The 19630-nt window shown below is 38.6% G+C and overlaps 1 protein-coding gene across 1 annotated transcript in view; it reads right to left on the bottom strand.

The window, feature by feature from the left end:
- Positions 1-9724: 9724 nt before the first annotated feature.
- Positions 9725-19630, bottom strand: part of LOC131573649 (A disintegrin and metalloproteinase with thrombospondin motifs 20-like) — an 84314-nt gene continuing 74408 nt past the window's right edge. Inside the window, exons 31-39 of the mRNA XM_058827802.1 lie at positions 17860-18030; positions 17029-17229; positions 16765-16894; positions 16516-16610; positions 16322-16416; positions 15741-15874; positions 14866-14957; positions 12082-12186; positions 9725-11457 (exon numbers count right to left, since the gene is read on the bottom strand). Coding sequence (XP_058683785.1) covers positions 11368-11457; positions 12082-12186; positions 14866-14957; positions 15741-15874; positions 16322-16416; positions 16516-16610; positions 16765-16894; positions 17029-17229; positions 17860-18030 — 1113 coding nt within the window. The 3' untranslated portion in view covers positions 9725-11367. The remainder of the gene's footprint in view (positions 11458-12081; positions 12187-14865; positions 14958-15740; positions 15875-16321; positions 16417-16515; positions 16611-16764; positions 16895-17028; positions 17230-17859; positions 18031-19630) is intronic.

The raw sequence follows: 19630 nt of genomic DNA, 5'->3' as shown, positions 1-19630 counted from the left end.
CTAAAAGTGGGTGTAGACAGCAGGAACTAATAGAGCATGGTTGTGGCAGCAGGGGAGGGCAGGATTTCCTCCACCACCAGGTTTCAAATGCAGCATCAAACAACAGCAGAGGTGTGGAATGTAGAACATGAGGATGCACCCGCATGGGAATTTACCATGGAGCAGGTATGGGATGGAGCTTTTATAGCATTTGAAGAAAGAGATACAGAGATGCAGGGAGAGGGAGAGAGAGACAGAGGGAGAGAATAGCCCTTAAAATTAGACTTAAAGTGGGAAAATGATAAGTCCTGCCAAGTCATACTAAGCTATTGCTGCTGAGGACAGGGCTGTCCCCAAGTTCAAACCATTGCACTTACTGCCACTTACACTGCCATCAAAGTGCGCTTTTCCAACTGGCTGCATTCCATCTCCCGGTCTAGGAGTTACATATTGCTACAAAATCCGACTGAAGCTCATATGTAGTGTTAAAAATCATGAGCATATCACAATCAGCCTGTGTTGGTTGTGGCCAAAATCCACAGGAAAGAGATTCACAGCAAATGTCTTTGCAGTGCAGAGGGTGGGAGGTGAGATTTTGGAGGAGATCTAAGTACATGCTTCAGCAGGGATGATTTTCCTGCATGGGCTCACGTGGGTGCACCATGTCTGATAGTCAAACAAGCTTGTTTGGAACTAGCTGAGCGTCTCTGCACACCCCTGTTTTATCACAAAAGCTTTGGCTCCTGAATGCATAAATAATTTTTAAGTGGTACTTCTGGCTAGAAATGGAATCTATTTAAAGACCAAGTTCGTACTTAAATCACTGAGAATTAGATGACTGAATACCTTTGAAAATCTGGTCAGGTGGCTTTCAAGCCACTGAAATGCCTCTGTAAGTCTCAGCCAAAGGATTAATTTGATCTTGTCACCTATTGATAGAAACTCACAGGTACAGCTAGGAATGCATTTTCTTCACAAGCTTTTGCAGGTACCTGAAAGGCTGAAGCCATTCAGTTCGTTAAACTCAGCTTCCTCAGCTTGACCAAAATAAAGAGCTTGTAATTACATTGTCCCTTAAGAATGTAATTTTTATTGTTTAAAAAACAATGTTTCTAATTCTAGACAATACTTTTACTCTTCAGAGACCAGCAGTTTATAGTGTGGAATACTTTCTCCATCTCCAGTACCCAGTTTGAGGGCACAACTTCCAAGAGGCAAATTCTGCAGTTCAGACCCCATTCAGGTTCAGGAGGGAGGGAGGGAGGGAGGGAGGGAAAGGAAACAGTCTGGCAAAGGGATGGATCAGAAGCAATAAAAGCACTTTTCCTTCTCCAGCATCTAGGGAACTTGTGATTCCTAATGTGGAAGGACTGAAACTTGCTATGTAATCCTGGAGTTAATTTAAAATACAACCAAAGAACTTAAAAAGAATGAACATCTGCCAGATGAGTAAGCCATTAAAATATGCCCAAAGTATATTATCTAAGCAGACTTTAAGGCAACTGCATGGTAAGAAAATATTTGGAATTGCTAAGTCTATACATAGAACAAATCAAAATGTTGTGTTATTAGAATTGTTTTGTCACCATCTTGTGGGACATGAGGGTAACATCTAGCTTACTCCTGATTTCAGTTTGTGGGTTCAAGGTGTGCTGAAGAAAATGGTGAGAAAGTGACTGCTCTAATATTACACTGATGTAATATGCACACCATACTGCAAAATTTCAGATCACTTCAAGTGTGCTCTGGGTTACTGCAGCTTTATTGTGCTGCTGAGCAAACTCTCCAATTTGCAGGTCAAATATTTCTCTCAAAGGGTTTATGCAGATTCTTATATAATCTGATACAATAAAGAGGGGAGAAAAACCAGATTGCTAACATAAATAACTATATCTTCTCAGAGAATGTCTCTGTTTCAGCCATCTGATTTCAAATGGTTTCCTCAAGTCCTAATTTATTACTTCAAATTCAGAAACTGTGCCTAGTCTGAAGATGCTTAAGAAATATGCCCTCTCTCTCTCCCTTGGTCCAAGCAGCTAGTGTTTGATACAAGCTTTTCTGGGTAAATGTGAACCAGATGTTTCCCAGTCCTAATTTGTGAACTTCTGTGAACACTGAGGCAGTGCAAGAGAGATGCAGAGCAGTAAAGGGCTGTCCGGGTAAGTGTTCTGCTCCAGACACCCTTCAGTGCTGCAGCACTTTTCTTCTTGTGCTTGGCCACCAAAACACAAATCTCTCTCTCTCTAGGGCAGCTGAACAGCACCCAGCATAGCAAAATATATTTGTAGTGAACAAACACACCATACTATGTGTTTCTAGGAGAGGTGCCAAGCCTGCCTGGGCTCATTATGGCAATCCCTCTGTGCCAGCTCTGCCCATGGAAACCACCTCACAGCCAGCCAGCTACTGCTGCTGTGATAGCCAAGGACACCGTAGCTGAGAGGCCTGGGATAGATAAATCTGGAGTCAGATTGTATTTCCCAACTATTAATAAAACTTCCCTTGAAATAAAAGTAGAGGATCTGGCGCCACTTTGTGTTATTCGAAACCACAAGTTCCCCCTCTCCCACAATCTGCCAGAATTACAGACTCTTCTGCAACTTCTTAAAAATTTGAGATGCTTTTGTCAAAGGAGCATCCTCCCCCTTCAAAATGCACCCAGGGAAGTTTAGTGTTCCAATTTAACATTGCTGTTTATGAGAGAGGGAAGGCTGATATTGACACAGCACAACACCATACATTGGAAATATATTAGCAAGAGTTTCATCACTGCATTCATCCCTCCTTTTGCAACAAATGGAATGCAGCAAATCTCTACGAATGATGCTCTGTGCCCAAGACGAAGAGTGTAAGCTCTCTGTGAGAGGAACAAGGAGAATCTCTTTGCTGTCAACCTCAAGGCTGCTCCTGGGCCAGCAAAAGAAACAGAGCTGGGACATGGGGTGACCTCTGTCTTGCTGACTCTGGCTTTAAATTATTGACACATTTCTTGGTGCTATTTTGGCCTCTCCTGTTCTCCGGACAGTGTGCATGGGCACATTTTAGAGCAGCATGTGCCAGAGCAAGAAGGGACCCTGCCTTGGAGTGGGGATTTACACCTATAGACATAAGGAAATGAACTATGTTGTGCTGTGTTGTGCTACTATCTAGTAGGGCAGATGTGGCCACCCATGAAGGCAAGAGTTTAACTGATTCCTGGCAAGACCTGTTCAGTATTTCTTGTCTGTATTGAGTCACATTTTAAGAAGTACCTTTGACTCTAATGCAAGTATGCAGAGAGCTGGATGGGAAGTCATCAGATCATTTCCCAGATTTTAAATGGCATGTTACCTTATGTCTTTCATTGTTCAGTGTTTTACAGTTCCCCTCTCCCAAAGCATCTGGCTATGTAAAATAGACCACAGATGTCAGATGGAGCATCTTGTTATTACAGTAATGAACTTGTGAAATTTCTTTCATGTAATAAATATTACAAGCAGTCAAGGATTCTAAACCACCCAACTCAAGATCTGAAGAAAGCGTCTTTCATGTTCGATGTGTCCTCTTTCCAGTGAGCTGCAAGAATACTCCTGACCTGCTGCCTCCTGACCTTCAGCAGGGCAGAATGAGGTCTGTCCTGAGCAGGATGCAGCAAACACCCCAGGGCCAAGCTTTGGAGCTGCACACAGGACACCTGGGCTCCTTGACAGCACCTGCAGGAAGAACTGAGGTTGATTCTCGGGAGCCAGCTACCAGTGCCCCTTGCTGCTGTGGAGGCATGAGCTCTGTGCTGACTGCTGAAGCCCAGGCTGGAAGCAAGCAGCTCCCTGCCTCCCACCTCACAGCCAGGCCCTCATGATGACAAAGAATCAGCACATTATCACTGGAGAAACGACAGGGTCAATGAGCTGAGTGAGGATCGCTTCCCAAAATAACAACCAGGGATTTTATACATGCGAGGGAGATTCTTGGACATCCTCTGTAATTCAGCAAAGGGGATCATGCTATTTTTTAGGAGGAAGATCCAGATTTGAGAATATCATCTGCAGGGAGGACAACCTGTCTCCTGCATGCCAAGAGGTCATTTTAATGCCCACATATTTATTATTCTGATATCTTTAGCACATACTTGGCATAACACTGGTTGCATCATTTAGCTTTGCCTCGTATGGTAAAGGCATGAAGTGAAGTATCAACACAGTATACAGTTAGATCTTTAAAGCAAAATATGCCCTCAGATTTGCATAAGATTTCTGCTTTCAAAGTCAGTGATTCTTGTGTAGCTACAGGGAATTTAACTGGCACCCTTTCAAATAAGACAGAAGTTTCAAATAGCAACTCCTGATGAAAAAAATACCACAAGAGTAACTGTGTTACCATTTACTTCTATCACATTTTGAAAAATAACCATTTTGAAAAATAACCATGTGCTTTGTCCTGAACAAAATGCTAGAGAAGGCATATGGCCAGGAACAAACATCCAAAAAAACCCCAAAGCCTGAGGTCTCAAGCGTGAGGAACTGGATCCTTATACAAGATCTGTGCACCAGTGCAGAATTACATGGGTATTATTGGGATTCAGTGAAGGACTAGAAGTATGCTATGGTGACTTGTGGAATCAGACCTGAAGTCTTGTCTTATACTGAAGAGTGGTCATGCCAATTCACATTTTTTTGTAATGTACCATGTTACAAAGAAGCACAAACAACTTTGCCAGGTTGGTTCTCATGCTTGGGCTGGCTTATGCCTTTTTATATGGAAAATGCCACTGGCTTGATCAAGGATGTAAATGTGGGGGTGTGTAAAAATATTTAAGTACTAAAATACCTGGTTGCTTGAGTGTGTGTTTCTTGGGCGATATCATTAAAATAAGAGACCTCACTTTTTCCAGCGAGTAAAGCAGAAAGAAAATTTTTTAAGAACTAATGTCTCCAGAAGAATTATTTTTTGGTTGGAAAAGTCAAGCACACTGGAGAGGTATGAAATAATGTTTGCAGTGTACAGAACAAAACAGAGAGAAAAAGTCGCTGAGCAGTGCAAAATTGCCTGTAGATACATTTTTTTAATTAAAATTTTATAGTTCTTACAGCTAATATATAATTTAATATGGCAGTAACAACACAACACTGGTAACAATGGTGAGGGGGTTGCTTGCATATGGGCTAGGTAAGCTTTTCAGGTAGCCAGAAGCACATTTCCTTATTAAAGTCCTCTCTCTTCCTCTGTTAGAGCAGAGTGTAAGTTACTGCTGGAAACAGTGGTCCACAGTTCCTTTGCTGCTTGGGAAATACTCTGAATATTGAATTTCATATGAGGCAATGCTGTCGACAGCTGGTCACACAAACACATTGCAGGAGGCTGAGCTTCCAGCCCAAAGAGTATCTCCCTTTTTTCTGCCTGCCTATCTGCATTCCCCAGAGACCTGTCTTAAAATAATCTCTCAGTAACTATTTGGCAGCATGATACCAAAAATTCACTTGTCCACAGAAGAAAAAGCAATGATGACTCTAATCCTGCCATGGAAGAGCAGCTTCTAGAAGCAAAACAATGTAATTCTTCGCTGTGCACTTTCTGGTCCTGCTTTTATGTCAGCACACAGGTTCTGTGGTTTCCCTTTGAGGTAGCAACTATGAATTTATTTCTTTTGCCTTCTTTCTCAGAAGTTAGAAGTGGAAATTTAGTTAAGGAACTGGAGACACTTACTGTTCTGGCAAAGGTAGTAATAAACCCAAGACAGAAAACAATAATTGAAGAGCAAAAGAATTCTTAGTCAAATACCTTGTAAACCCTGATAAAATGGGCTACTGATGCCTGCCTTCTTAGCCATGTATGATTTGCAGAGCTTCCAGGAATACAAATGTTAGTAGGGCTGGCTGCTGTTTTCTTTACTGAGGTGTAAAATAAGTGTTTATACGACAAGATTTTCTGCAAGATGTTTTAAATACAAAACACTAAAAAGAAAGTTTCTGCTCTCTGATTTTACAAGCACAAATTTCTATCTGTGTTCTGTGCAGCCATATTTTTAATTATTCCATCTTCCAAAAGTAAATAAAAAAACTCGGAGAATGATGAACTGACCACGAATGTCATTACCATGATCAATAAATGACTGCTAGAGACAGGTGAAGTGCAAAAAAGGATTTCATCCTACAAGGCGTAAATATATGCTGCTGCTATGAATCACTCTAGTCTTCTGCAAAGAGAAAATTCATGAGCTCTCCTTGAATGTTTTTTGCTTCTGTAAACCAGACTGCAAAATAAGCCCATACAGTTATTTCAAAAAAAGGCTTTCAGTATTCATAAATGAGTTTCTCTTTCCAAAACAAAATAGTAATGATGAGCAAGACAGAAACAGCTTGTTTTATTTCAGCTCTTCAGAGAAAGTCATTCGCTACCATTTACAGCTCAGATTCTCCATGTTCCATGCTTTGTTTAATTATGTAAATAAGATTTGAAAAACATATGTGGACAAGAAGGTTTTGTTGCAGGAAGAGATAGAACATACACACAGATTAAAGAGGGAAACATTTGTTTATTGAAAAGGAAAAGGTTCTGGATGGCAGCACAGAGTCAGACATGAGACAGATGAACGCATGCACAGCTGTTCATGTTTAAAGGCAGAATATAGACATAAATACAGTTAGATCTCTGCTCTGCTCTGCTGCTACAGTATTTTTATACAATCAACTCAAAGGAATATCTATCATAACAGATCACAAGGAGAAATTTATCAGAAACAGAGCACAGATTGCTTTTTTAAAGCCAGGATGACCAAAGCCCAGAAAAGCCTCTCAAACTATAGTATGGCAAAATAAACTTAACTGTCCAAAAGGAAACCACCTTCTGTGGATGGCAATATTAAATGTCAGATCCAAATCCAAGTCAGATATCTTGTACTTCTGTTTGAACAAAATGCAGGTACCCCTACTATCAAAGTTCTGTTCTGTCTGAAGGAAAGCCTGCACTGTGAATCAGGAAAGCCCTTTAAAAGCAGTACTTTTTTTTTACTGTGATCTATAAAGCTTATTTTCAAAGCATATCAGAAAGAGAGAGGGGCCCCTCCCCTCTATGTTTTATTGATTAGATACTGTGAGACCATCCTGAAAAATTATAAATGCTCAGGAAATGATAGCCAAATACTATAGGAAAGCAAAACAGGCCATACAAGAGAGACCATAAGGAAGTCTATAGGATAGAAATACTTCCCCAGAGTTTCCACTTCCTAGCTTTTAGAGGACATTATTTCATATTGGTTCTGCCACAGTGACTTCCAGTCATCACTGGAAGTATCATCAAGACACCACGTATCTGTTCAAGGCATTTAAGTGCAGCCTTTAGTATTTCTTGGTTAAATTTCTACAAAAGTAGAATTATGGAAGTCTATGATATGAAAATTAATTCTTGAAAAATGCTTTGACAGACTTTGGTGTGCAGTAGGAAATCGTTTCAATTTGTAAATAAAGCCAACATGGATTAACTGCCAACATGGATTAACTGGCAGCATGGATTACTTTGAAATCTCAGCTGTGATGTTTATATATAATGCTCATTTTAATGGTCCTTATTTAAATATTCAGTTATCTTCCTTCAAAGATATTTTTGTAAATAGTTTTTTTTCCTTTGTATTTTGTAAGTTAAAATATTACAGCATATTTCTGAACCACTTATAATTCAAGTTCAGTTTTGATAGCTACAGAACATCAACTTTCATATATCTGTTTCTTTATGAAACTATAAAAACAACCCCGCATACTCCTTCCTAATCTTATTTAAAGCTTTGCAAGATGCAGAAATATCTTGCAAGACAGTAGTATTTTATTCATATTCCGAATTTCACAGATATCTCATGTTTACTGCAATAAAAATTCAAAGACACAGACCCCCTTCCCTGCTACATGTAACTGTCATTTCAAATAGCCAACAAAACACAGAAGTTACGCTGAACATATTCCAAATGGATGGGAAAAAAACCCCAAACCTTTCCTTCATCTTGTCAAATATCTCTTGGATATTACAGCCTTTCAGTTAGATAAGAAAACACATGACTGTCTATCAGAAACCTGCAGAGACATATGCTGAAATCATTCAGTCACAACTCAGTCACAAGTCTTCCCAGAATGTAGGGATGACTGCACAACACACATGTTCCAGATCAAACACCTGGGCACATCCTGCTTCTCTGCAGAGGGAGAGTGGCACAATGGACCAGGATGAATTCTGCTAGAACAGAGACATCTTAGTGTACCCACAGCCAAAATTTACATCTCCCCTGCTACCTCCCACACATAACTTTTGTGGAAATACAAGCAGAAGATGTCTAGAGGATGAATTCATGAAGAGAAGTTCACAGGTACTGTCACATGACACATCAAGTGACATTTTGTTAGAGAAATGTGAGAAACAAGGTTTTTCACATCTAGTCTCTTTTTGGCACTTAATATTCAGATAATCATTAAATGTGTGTGCACACTGTTAAGTGCAGTTCTGTCACCTAATATGTAATGTTGCTATGGATGGGATTGAAAAGATCCTAGAAGCCATCTAACAAAGCATTGTTACAATCCTCTTTAGCTGTTACCATTTATTTTTTTCTCTATGGAATAGTGATAGGGCAGTTAAGCGTTTCATTTCCCAAGCAGGAACCCAAGCAGGAGAGCTGCGTGACTGTGACCACCCATGGGCAGCTCAGCACATGCAGTCCCAGGAGGTGGAGCTCAGAGCACTGTCAGGGAGCACTCTGCCACTCTGGCAAGAATCTTGGCTGCCCAGTGGGATGGAAATTCAGAGCAATTTCCATTAAAGGATATGGAAACATCTTACTGCAAGTAAAACCCATGAGTCTCTTTTTTTGTTTGCATGGCCTTCTAACATGTCAGCATCATCAAGTCTCCAATTTCTTCAGAGCTGGTCATCAGGCTCATGTTTTTCTTAAATTGCCCTCAGGATAAAAAGTTAGAAAGTTGAAATTGGGATGACTGATTAAGCCCTCTTTCCTCAAAAAAACAAAAAAACAAAAAACAAACAAACAAACAAAAAAACCAACCTTACACAAGAGAGTCACAAAATGTCAGAACATAATGGTTACACTAGGGCTGAAACAAAATCAAGGGTATAAGAAAGAAAAGGTGCAAAAAACTACAGTATAATATAGTGCTGTACTATGCAGAAGTTGGACCACATGATATACTAGAAGTACAGAAAATAAAATACATTTTTACTCAAAAATAATTTTTATTATCCAAAAAAAAAAAAAATTGACGTATTGAATACTGCATTTACTGCAATTACTGGATTTTCAGAGTGACTTTGTGGCAGCAGAGCTGAACACTTTGTAGCCTTTAAATGAGCTGAAAATAAAAAAGTCCTCTTGAGGACAGAGGTGAACTGCAGTTGGCCTTCTGCCAAAGCAGCAGGCAAGGGACCATTCTATAAAAGCTTGAGTTAGCACAAAGGGAAGAAAATTATTTCAGATTTCTACATTATTTCAGTTAACAATTTACAGGGCAAGGCCCCAAAAAATATAGCTAAATCTGGGAGGATAATTGGAAAGAGCAGACATGGAGTTCTTCCCTCTGAAGCAGGATTTGCTTCTATAGAAATTATTCCTGTAACTATAACCTCCAGTTATGCCAGTACAAGTCAATGTATACCACTGTAAAGAAGAATGTAATTATTCTGTGCATAAAGAACCTGAAATGTTTTTGCAACATTTTGTACTTAGAGTACAATACCAAAAAGGATCCAAACAAAAGTACCCTGGTACCATTCACACAAGCATATTTATTTTATAAATATTTTATAAATTACAAGATTTTAATTGCAAATGTAAACACTTTTAGGAAAATAATGTTTTATAGTCTTATTAATGTTTACAACTATTATAAGGCACATAGTGCAAAAATACATTTCTGATGCAGAGATCACAAAATAATTACCTACATGTGTTATCTTAAAAGAAGCTGCATACACTTCTGTGGTACAGTATTGTTTTTAATTAATACATATTGCTAATTCATGGCTAACTCTCTGTGGGTAAAAATATGATATAGCTGCCACTTGATCCACCAATTGTACTGGCATGCAAAATAAATATTTGGTTTACAAAATGTGTATGGTCAGAAAAAGCAGGTATAGTTATCTGGTAAATTAGGTACAATAATATACATTATTATGCAGATAGAAAATTTTATTCTGAATACCTGAGAGATGGCCCTAAAACACATTATCTGTATATGCATATATTTCTACATTTCTTCTGGACTGTAAGGTAATACAAACCCACAAATCAAAGAGCTAGATAATTGTTTAAACCTAAAACTCTTTAAACTCTATTTAAACTGTTGTTTAAATAACAGAAGCTAGAACTGTATTTACAAACACTGAAAAATCAAATTGAGTCAAAGATGGGCACCAAAACCACTGTGGGGATTGATGCTACCTCTGCCCAGATTTTTCACTAAGGTTATTGAAAATTATGACGAATCAGACTTTGAAGGGCACACACTACAGCCTTTACTAATGTGCCATTGGCCAGGATAAAGGAGTAAGGTGGATACAGAAAGTGTTTAAGCAAATATATATTTGTGCAATTATACACAAATCCGATGGTAAACAGAATACACTGCTTTCACAGTATACTTGGATGAAAGGTGGGGATTTAAAATCAGGTTTTGAAGCATTTTGTTTCCTTATTTTCTTTTCCTGTAACCACAGCAAACCTAAGACCTGATGTTTAATGTGCTACAGAGACTACAGAGGCGAAACCACACTTCTCAGTACTACTGCTAGGATTTGAGCACCACGAAGAATATAATGAAAGGGATAGGGAAAATTGCTTTCACTGACAGAGAAACACACAGATCTATAAAACTATCTCAAGCATTTTGGCTATGTACTTTTCTGCTGTAAGTTATTGACAGATCATCCCTACAAGTTTGCACAGAATTGGAAGTACTTGAAATGACCTCTTTATATAACAGTAAAGCTTTCCTTTCTATGTTTTAGCACAATCTATCAAAAAGATCAGCAGAGTACAAATTTTACTGAATATTGCATAAAGAATTATACTGGTAAGTTACAGGTAAAGAATTACAATTATGGTAAAATTTAGAATGTTACCCATGGAAGTAATCCCAGTGCAATTTACCTGTTAGTATAGACTGTACTTGGAATAAATGCTTCTCCTTTAGAACCTGAAGGTTTCTGATTGTGATTTATGCATTTGCTAGCCCACAAACAGATAATAAAACCTTGAGTAAATCCTGAAGAAAGTCAGAGTTCTTATTAGTGAACATTACAGTAATGAGCACTACAGACATAAAAAATATAAAATACACATATACAGAGCACCTACAATTTGAACCTAAATGGCAAATGCCCCTGCTTTGATGTTCTAGTTAATCAGAGTTCTCACTGTATTTGAAGCTGGAGACCAATAACTGTGTTAGGAACACATTTTCCACAAAATCCTCCACATCTTCCAAATATTTTAGTACCATCCTGGGAATTAGACAAAGAGAAGAATCAGTCAAGAAAGCGAAATCACAGTTGCGCAAAAGGCTTCTCAAGGTTTGTACACAACAGACCTTTTGACAAATCATACCTAGAAACATTATATCAAGAGACAGCAGTATTAGCAAAACAGGAACAGAGATCCTTTTATCACTACCACTCTACACCTTGTTCCCAGGCTTACCATCTGATGTTGTCTTAAACCGTGTACACTTACTGTTCTTGCTTAACTAGTCTTTTGGTTTCCTTTGCTAATAAAGCTGGGAGTAAGCACCAAAAATGATCATCTGTAATAGGATGATCTTGAACCAAATGTGGAGGGTTGGGTGTTGTGTTTGGGTTTTTTTAAAAGCATCTTCAAAGCTTCTAATAAACCAAATCAATACAACGATAACCTCTTCACATCAGTTAAGAGAAGGGTAGGCAGGGAGTGCTGATCTGAATTAGATACTGGACGGTGTGATCAGACATTGCTGAAGAAGACTTTGGTTAGTCAGAGACTTTGAATGCTACTTCTGATTCATAAAAATCACTGTAGCTTTCGCTGCAGTCAACACTTGCACCTCTTGTCCAAGCCATAAGAGCAGGTAAAGGAAAACAGCGTTGACTCACATGGGATTTGTGTATGTCAGCAGTTGCATAGTTGCCCTGAGCAATCCACCTCACTGTACTGGATAATCTCAGACCTGTACCAGACAAGTTAATGCTGAACTGTCCCTAGGGCAAAAAAAAAAAAAGAAAAGAAAAAGAAAAAAGGAAAATTCAGAGCTGAGTTCAAAACACTAAAATATTTTACATTGGCATATTAGCATATATATCTCTTAGGATATGTCTAAACATTAAGTACTCAAAGGTATGTATGAACTATGGGCTGAATATGCTGCATTTTGCCCCTTCTATGGACATTCACAACACAAAACCAAGTTATTCTGCAATAAGCACCAGCTGTGCATCAGCTGATCTGTAGCATCTAAGTGTGAAGACAAAACTAGCATCAGAAAACTGAAATTATTTTTGCCTTTCTACAAATGAAATTTTAATTTATAAGAAGTACAGACTTGCAATAGGCAAGAATGAAGCTGGTTTTCTTGAAACACTATTTCTTTTTTAAGTTCCTGAATTTTTTGGAAATAACTTGATCAAAACATACTGCTGTCTGTAAAGACAAATCACTCAGACACACCTAATTTTCAAATGTTTGCACACTGTCTAAGCATCATCATCTTATCATGTTCCATTTCTTTTTCAGTATAACAACACAATTGAACAAGAACATAAGTGGATGTTAAAATAAATAACTATATTTTTAAGTGGAATATTTTGCAACACAAGCCATTCACAACAAATATAGAAGCTATTGATTATAAAACGTTTGCCTACACAAATACAGATTCTGAAAACCAGCTTCAGCCAGTTCCTATGAGAATAGGGAATATATTAAAAGTAGCAAATTGCACTACCAAACGAACTGGGATACAGAAAATTATTAAATTGCATTCACAGAGAAGCTCAATATGCTACAAAGTACTACCTCCACAAAGAGCCTAATGACTTTTTCAGGCAGCACTACAATCAGAAAACTGCACACCTCCACATTATTCACTAAAAGCCTGGATTTCTGTATTCAGACCTAGTAATTTTTTATTGCAAATGGTAACTTCTGTGTTTTATTGCTTAATAATGTCATACATATATAAATATATATAGCTTTTATTATAATGATTCACTTAAATTCTTTTGTAAAAATTCAGTTATATTGCTCAGTATGGCATATTTGAGAGCACATCTATGTAAAGTTGCTGTGCTTATAGCAGTCATGTAACTCAGGATGATCTAATAAAAACTCATATGCATAGGGTAGGTTGTTCTTCACGTATCCACAAAGTGGAAGACTTCCAGTTAATGAAGGAGGAAATTCATACAAATGGTGTGGAATGATTTCCACAATTAACAGTCCCAGAGTATCTTTCACAGTGATATCATTTTGCAAAAATAAATGAAAAATGTTATTGCGATCACAATGACAGCTCAAGAGCTGTCTGAGGTATCATACCGCATATGCAAGGCCAGATTTCAAGGACTAAAAGCACAGGAATGACAGCTTTTTGACTGTTAACTTCAGTCAGAACTTATAGATGGAAATGTGTCAGTGCCAAGCCATGTAAGCAGAATGACCTCCCAACAGAAGCTACACAGGGCAAACAGATTTGTATCGTTCTGCACCCAAAGGATTTGCAGGTTGAAGGCATCCAATACTGTAATGAACTTCAACAGTTTTCTTGTCAGGAGCTTAAGTCTGCCAAACCTAAGCACTTCATTTGTACATAAATTGCACATAAATTGTCTCTAGCTGCCCTTGGCTGGGTCCACCCACACAGCTGATCTTAACCAGGAGAGATGGACAACAGGGATTCACAACCAAGCAAGTGTGAGCCAGTCAGTCTTAACTCCTTTATAATCAGTGGAAAGAAATTCACTTCCAGAGGACAGCTGACCTCATCCTGAATTGTCTAATACAGTAAGATAAGCGGAAGTGTTTTCTAAGGAATCCTGTTCTTGCCAATGGGCTCCAAAGGTTGGCTAGCTCAGCCCAGGCTGTCTGCATCATCAAGGACAGTGCAGTATAAGCGGACCTGTAAAATAAAAATTGGCCCAGAGAGCCCAATGTCTGTAGACAGTGCACAAATCAGGGATTTATCTGGGACTAAGTCTCCCCTAGTCCCATCGACTGAATTCTCAGTAGCATTAGAGTGTATTAAGATCCCTCTTCTGAAGCTCATTTTTGGCTTTAGTTTCGTCCAGAAAGGATCCTGTCCATGTCTTTCAAACCTACTCTGTGATGTGAAACAACAAACAGAAAACTGGGACAATATAGAGATTAATCTAAAAAGCACCACCCAATACAACTAGAACACTAATCTAGACACAATAGTGCATATAGAAATTTTAAAGTAAACTGCTAAAAAATATTGATTTCCTCTGGTAGTCTTCAAAGACATGAAACATCAGGAGAGGAACAGAGAAAAGATAAGAAACATTATGCAGGATTATAGAAAAGTCACTAGAGGAGAACAAAGAATGAGAAAGCGTTAGGGGAAACAAAGGGTACATCACATCCAGAGGGAGGAGGAGCAATACATGAAACACACAGAAAGCTGGATCCACATACATGGAGCCTACAGGGAAAGGGTGTAGGAAACAATTTGAGGGAGAAACTATGACAGGGGGATGGTGGAACATGAGAGATGAGAGTAAGAAAAAAAGTACTTATTAATGTTGTACACTGACCTCACAGAATAGGAGATTGGTTTAGAACCTTACAGATCTAAGCAAGTCACACATATTTTCTTCCCCCTCTTATGTAAACATTTAAAGGGAGGAAGAAATCATAAATACCTGTGGACACCTGGCTGCACTGTAGCAATCTCCAGCTGTAGCAAATGGTACTGCTCTCCCAAGTATAGTCTGAGCAAAAAGAAAATCTGTGGCTAGAAAACAGAAAATTATTCAACACAAACTGGTGCATTTGAAGTTCAGGGGGAAACAGTGAAAAGTGTGAACGTGCATATTTTATTGTTTGCTTTGGGTGGGGATTTTTGTTTGTTGTTTGTTTGGAAGGGAAGGTTGTGTGTTTTTATTTGAGAAACAATGGTTTGAATTTTTGGTTATTGCACCACTAGTCCAACCTATGAGTCCAGATTTCTCTCTGAGATATGAGTGGGCTAGGAGGAAGACGGATGTGCACCTGGACACTGCACCAAGTGAGATGCTTGTGGGCCAACTGCCAGCTTCAGGCAGGGGCTTAAAACAATGCAAGATTCCCTGTCCATTTATTTCGTATTTGTCAAGGTCTGAGAAGAGACTAAGCAGAACATAGAAACAAAGACTTTCACAAGAAAAATAAGCCATGGACTAAAATAAAATTAAATAATGGGAACAAAACCTTAGAAAATGAAGGTGGCTCACATATAAAATATGAATCTGTGAAATTCATGCCACTTGACCACTTGGGACAAATTAACAAGGCACAAGGTAAATAGTGGTGGTTGTTTTGGTTGTTTTTTTAGGGTTTTTTTGGGGGGTGTTTTTGTTTTTGTTTGTTTTTCCCTCTGAAATTGACATTGAATTCATAAATTAAATAAGAATTTTGTTTGCCCCAAGATGGCACAGCTGAATCTGTAAGTGGGTCAAAACAGTAATTTGGTAATTGTGAATTGTGAATACAATTTCAATACAATGCTCAAATTGGCTAAAACTAACAAAATGCTTACTTTTAATTTGCATAGAAGCTACATCAAATCTTATCTTGCTAAAAACCGTGAAGCCAGCTGCAAGGTAATCATTTCGACAGGCACAGTCTTGCCTTCTGCTTCCATTGAAAGGACATTCATATGGATTCTGCAACCTAAAGAATAGCAAATATTTATTTTTACTTTTGATATTTTTCCTTAACATAATATCATAGTGAAAAATAAGTGTATTGCTCTATGCCAATAGTGCATTTATTAATTTATATATATTAATTTATTGTTTAATAAAAAATATTAAACAACATTTACTGAACAAGAAGCACAGCTTTTAATCTTGTCTCAACTGAAACACTAATGTGGATCAAAGACATTTCAACTGAAGTCACAACAGAAAAAAATGATAATCATTTAGTACAACTAACATAATTTCAGACTGGAAGAATCTATATTTCTGTATGTGTGCTCATATGCCTGGATTTAAAACAGAAAATCAAGCAAAAAAAAGTCCCACTCATATTTCTCACAAAAAGTAGGCATTATTTTATTCTTTTATTTTTGAAGGAATAAATGCACTTCACAAAGTTACAAAACCACTTCTGTACCTGTATCCATATACTTCAGAAAAGTTTTCTGCTTCACCTTTTACCAAGGTCAAATATTCTTTGGGATTCTCTAAGTGCATGCCTGAACAATAAATCTGGGAGAGAAAAATGCAACCCTTTAGCAAAATCTTTATTAGAAAAGTGGTTTTTCATAAAAATATGGACTCATAAAAACTCATAAATATTAACAGTACCTTTATCATCCTTCCCTTAATGTTAAGTGGGTATTCACCATCCTTTCGAATCCCTTTTTTAATCTGCATATCTTTGCAGGTGGTAAGAATTTCACCTTCAAAATGAATGATTAAATCATATTAATATTTCAGGAATAGAGCTTAGTTTTAGGATTTAATTTTGCATAATTGCACTCCAAATATATTTATAGTTTTAATATAAGTAACCTGGGAAAACATTAACTGCATCAAATCACAGCTATCACTTACATTCTTTCTGGCGGCAGATCTTTCTGGCATCTGGTTTTAAACGTGGCAGGCACAAGTCACTAGATAAACCATTTTCAGTCATACACTCTACTGTCCTCTGCTTTATCCCCACTCCACAAGATGCTGAGCACTAGACATAGATAGCCATTAAGACTTAGTTTAGAAAGAAGCAAATAATCAACATCATTATGTCAGCAAGTTATTCTTGGCATTTATTCATGTTAGAGGAAGCTATAAAAAATGAGCTTGCACATCTATACTCACTTTGGTCCACTTCCCCACTGTCCACGTAGCTGCCTGTGAACATCCTTTGACATTACATTTATAAATGTATGGGGATGGCTCTACCGGGCACTCTCGGTATGCTACAGTCCGAAGGCCATGGACGTGCCGACTTTGAACAGAACGGATTCCAACACAGTACGTGATCCTCTGCTGGTAATCAAACCCACAGCTTTCTGAGCACTAAAATACACAGACATTATTTCTGTGAATTTTTTTGTGACATTTCTGCAGAATTGCATTACAGGTAAGTCATCTCTGATCCTTGCTCTGACAAAAGCATGTCGTTGGAGGCGTGCCATCTTGGGCTAGAACATCAGTGCACAGATGTAAAGGTCTGCAACAGTTCCATGTGCAAGGAGCCACAAAGCCCCATGGTGCCCTTTTCTCAGAGGTTCCAGAGTCATTCCCACTCAGATGTGGTATGTGCACAGACATGCGCACACAGGCAGTGCAGATGTGCAAAGGAAACAAAGCACTGATCAACCACTTCACTGAAATCAAGGAAAAGCTTTTTGGCTACTTCACCGAGGTCAGCTTGCAAGAGAGTTTCCTAGAAACCAGTGAAGGAATCCTGCTGTAGGGGCAACTCTCCTCTAGGTGGTGATGGTAGGGGCAGTTAAGGGACGACTCCTAACAGCCTCTACAAAAAATCATAGCTGACTTGGAAGGTCAATGTGGAGAAAGACAGCCATGTTCAAATGCAAATATACTTCTTTTTCTTCTCCGCGCATGTAACCTACTTTTACAGCAATATAACATTCTTAAATGTAAAGATATATAAAAGATGTGTGAACAATACAATTAGAGTACCTGTGACAGTTCTCCTGTGAGCACAACATATTTAGAGGGAGATAAGCTGCAGGTTTTGGATGATGGAGGCTTTGTGGTAGGATCGCAGAAGCTTTCATCCACTTGGAGCTGGTTCTCATTCACACATTTAACTTTCCAGTGTATTTCCTTTCTTCTAGATGATACTGAGCACTAAAAGTGAGAGAATCAATCACAGTTTAGCTAGACATTTACAGAATGAAGTTACTTACTGATTGCCACATACCAGCAAAACCCAGACAGCAATACCTTTTTCCATCTGCTATCAATGTCAGAGTAAATATTTCACTGAATTAGTCTTTTACTCTGTTTTCAAAGTTCAGGTACTTCTAATCAGCTGAAAAAATCCAATAGCATATAATAACAATGACACTGTTGGGTGAGACAGAGGAGAAAATGAAAATTTCAAGCCAAGCTGATAGGTTGAGTGTAAAAGCCCTTCCATATGAAAAGGAAAGAGACAGAAAAGGATTTCAGTGACTTATGAAAGGAATAAGTTGGTCCTGAAAACAAAATGAGGGAGAGGGAGAGGGAGAGGGAGAGGGAGAGGGAGAGGGAGAGGGAGAGGGAGAGGGACAGGGACAGGGACAGGGACAGGGACAGGGACAGGGACAGGGACAGGGACAGGGACAGGGACAGGGAGAGCAAACTGCCTATTAATGAAGCCAGTGCCAGTGCCGGCTTTGAGCAGCAGTAGTTGTTGAGCCTGTGCTTTTCCTGAGGGTCCTCAGATGTCTCCCTATGGCAAGCTAGTGGAATGATGAGCCATCACCTCTGCCAGGACAGGATAAGAACCTTGCTTCCACCAGAACCCAGAAAAGTGGAGCTACAGACTAAGTAATATATACCAACAGCACATCCCCAGCTATGGGCACCTGAACTAAGCTGGCTTTCAATGGCATAGAGCAGCTCAGAGTATCAGGCATATAAAGAATAATCCAGTCACAAGGTAATGGGGACAGGCAGAAGATTTATTTTCATGATGGAAACTTAACCTTAAGGCATTCTTCTCCCTAGGATAAAAAATGCTTCACCCAGTCTACTGGCTGCAAACTGGAGCAATGTTAGATCTGGATATATTTCTGCTGTGCTGTGACTGGTGAAGTAAGGAAAAGACACACAAGTACCCAGAGCCAAGATAGTTGTGCAAAACATTACAAATTTGGTGGAGGACATCCTGCACCAGGAGTGACATGCAGATGGATAAGCATTTGACCTATTAACACAACATGTACAGAGCTGTGTATGAATGTGGTGAGAGAAGGGAACAGAACACAGGAACTTCAAGAAAACAGCAATATACATGTGGAAGAAGTTATGAAATAGCTGGAGAATGTACTGAACACAATGTGTTTGTAATGGAGAGCTCCAAACACCCAGCTGGAATACACCAATGTTTGCTGGCAAAGGAAATTTCACCCTCATTCCTTGAAAGTGTATATTTGTGCTAAAAGTGCATTCCAAACCACTTCCACTTATTCCTGATTTTGACAGCTACATATGAGAACAGAACACTTGAAAGAAACATGTATTTGTCAGCTTCCCCTCAATATAGCTTAACAAAGGAATATACGTATTTGAATTGCATTAATATAATCTAGGTTTTGCCAAGCACCAGCCAATGTTTTACATATTAACAGCTGTCACTTCTGTAGCACTGTGTCCCTGAGACTTTAGCCTTCATATTTAAAGGGGCTTGCCCTAGAAAATTTAGCATGGCAGATTATTAATATGACACAAAGGCACAAAATGG

Source organism: Poecile atricapillus, chromosome Z (assembly GCF_030490865.1).
Source record: "Poecile atricapillus isolate bPoeAtr1 chromosome Z, bPoeAtr1.hap1, whole genome shotgun sequence".
Taxonomy (NCBI): Eukaryota; Metazoa; Chordata; class Aves; order Passeriformes; family Paridae; genus Poecile; species Poecile atricapillus.
This window is presented reverse-complemented; position numbering and strand designations above follow the sequence as displayed.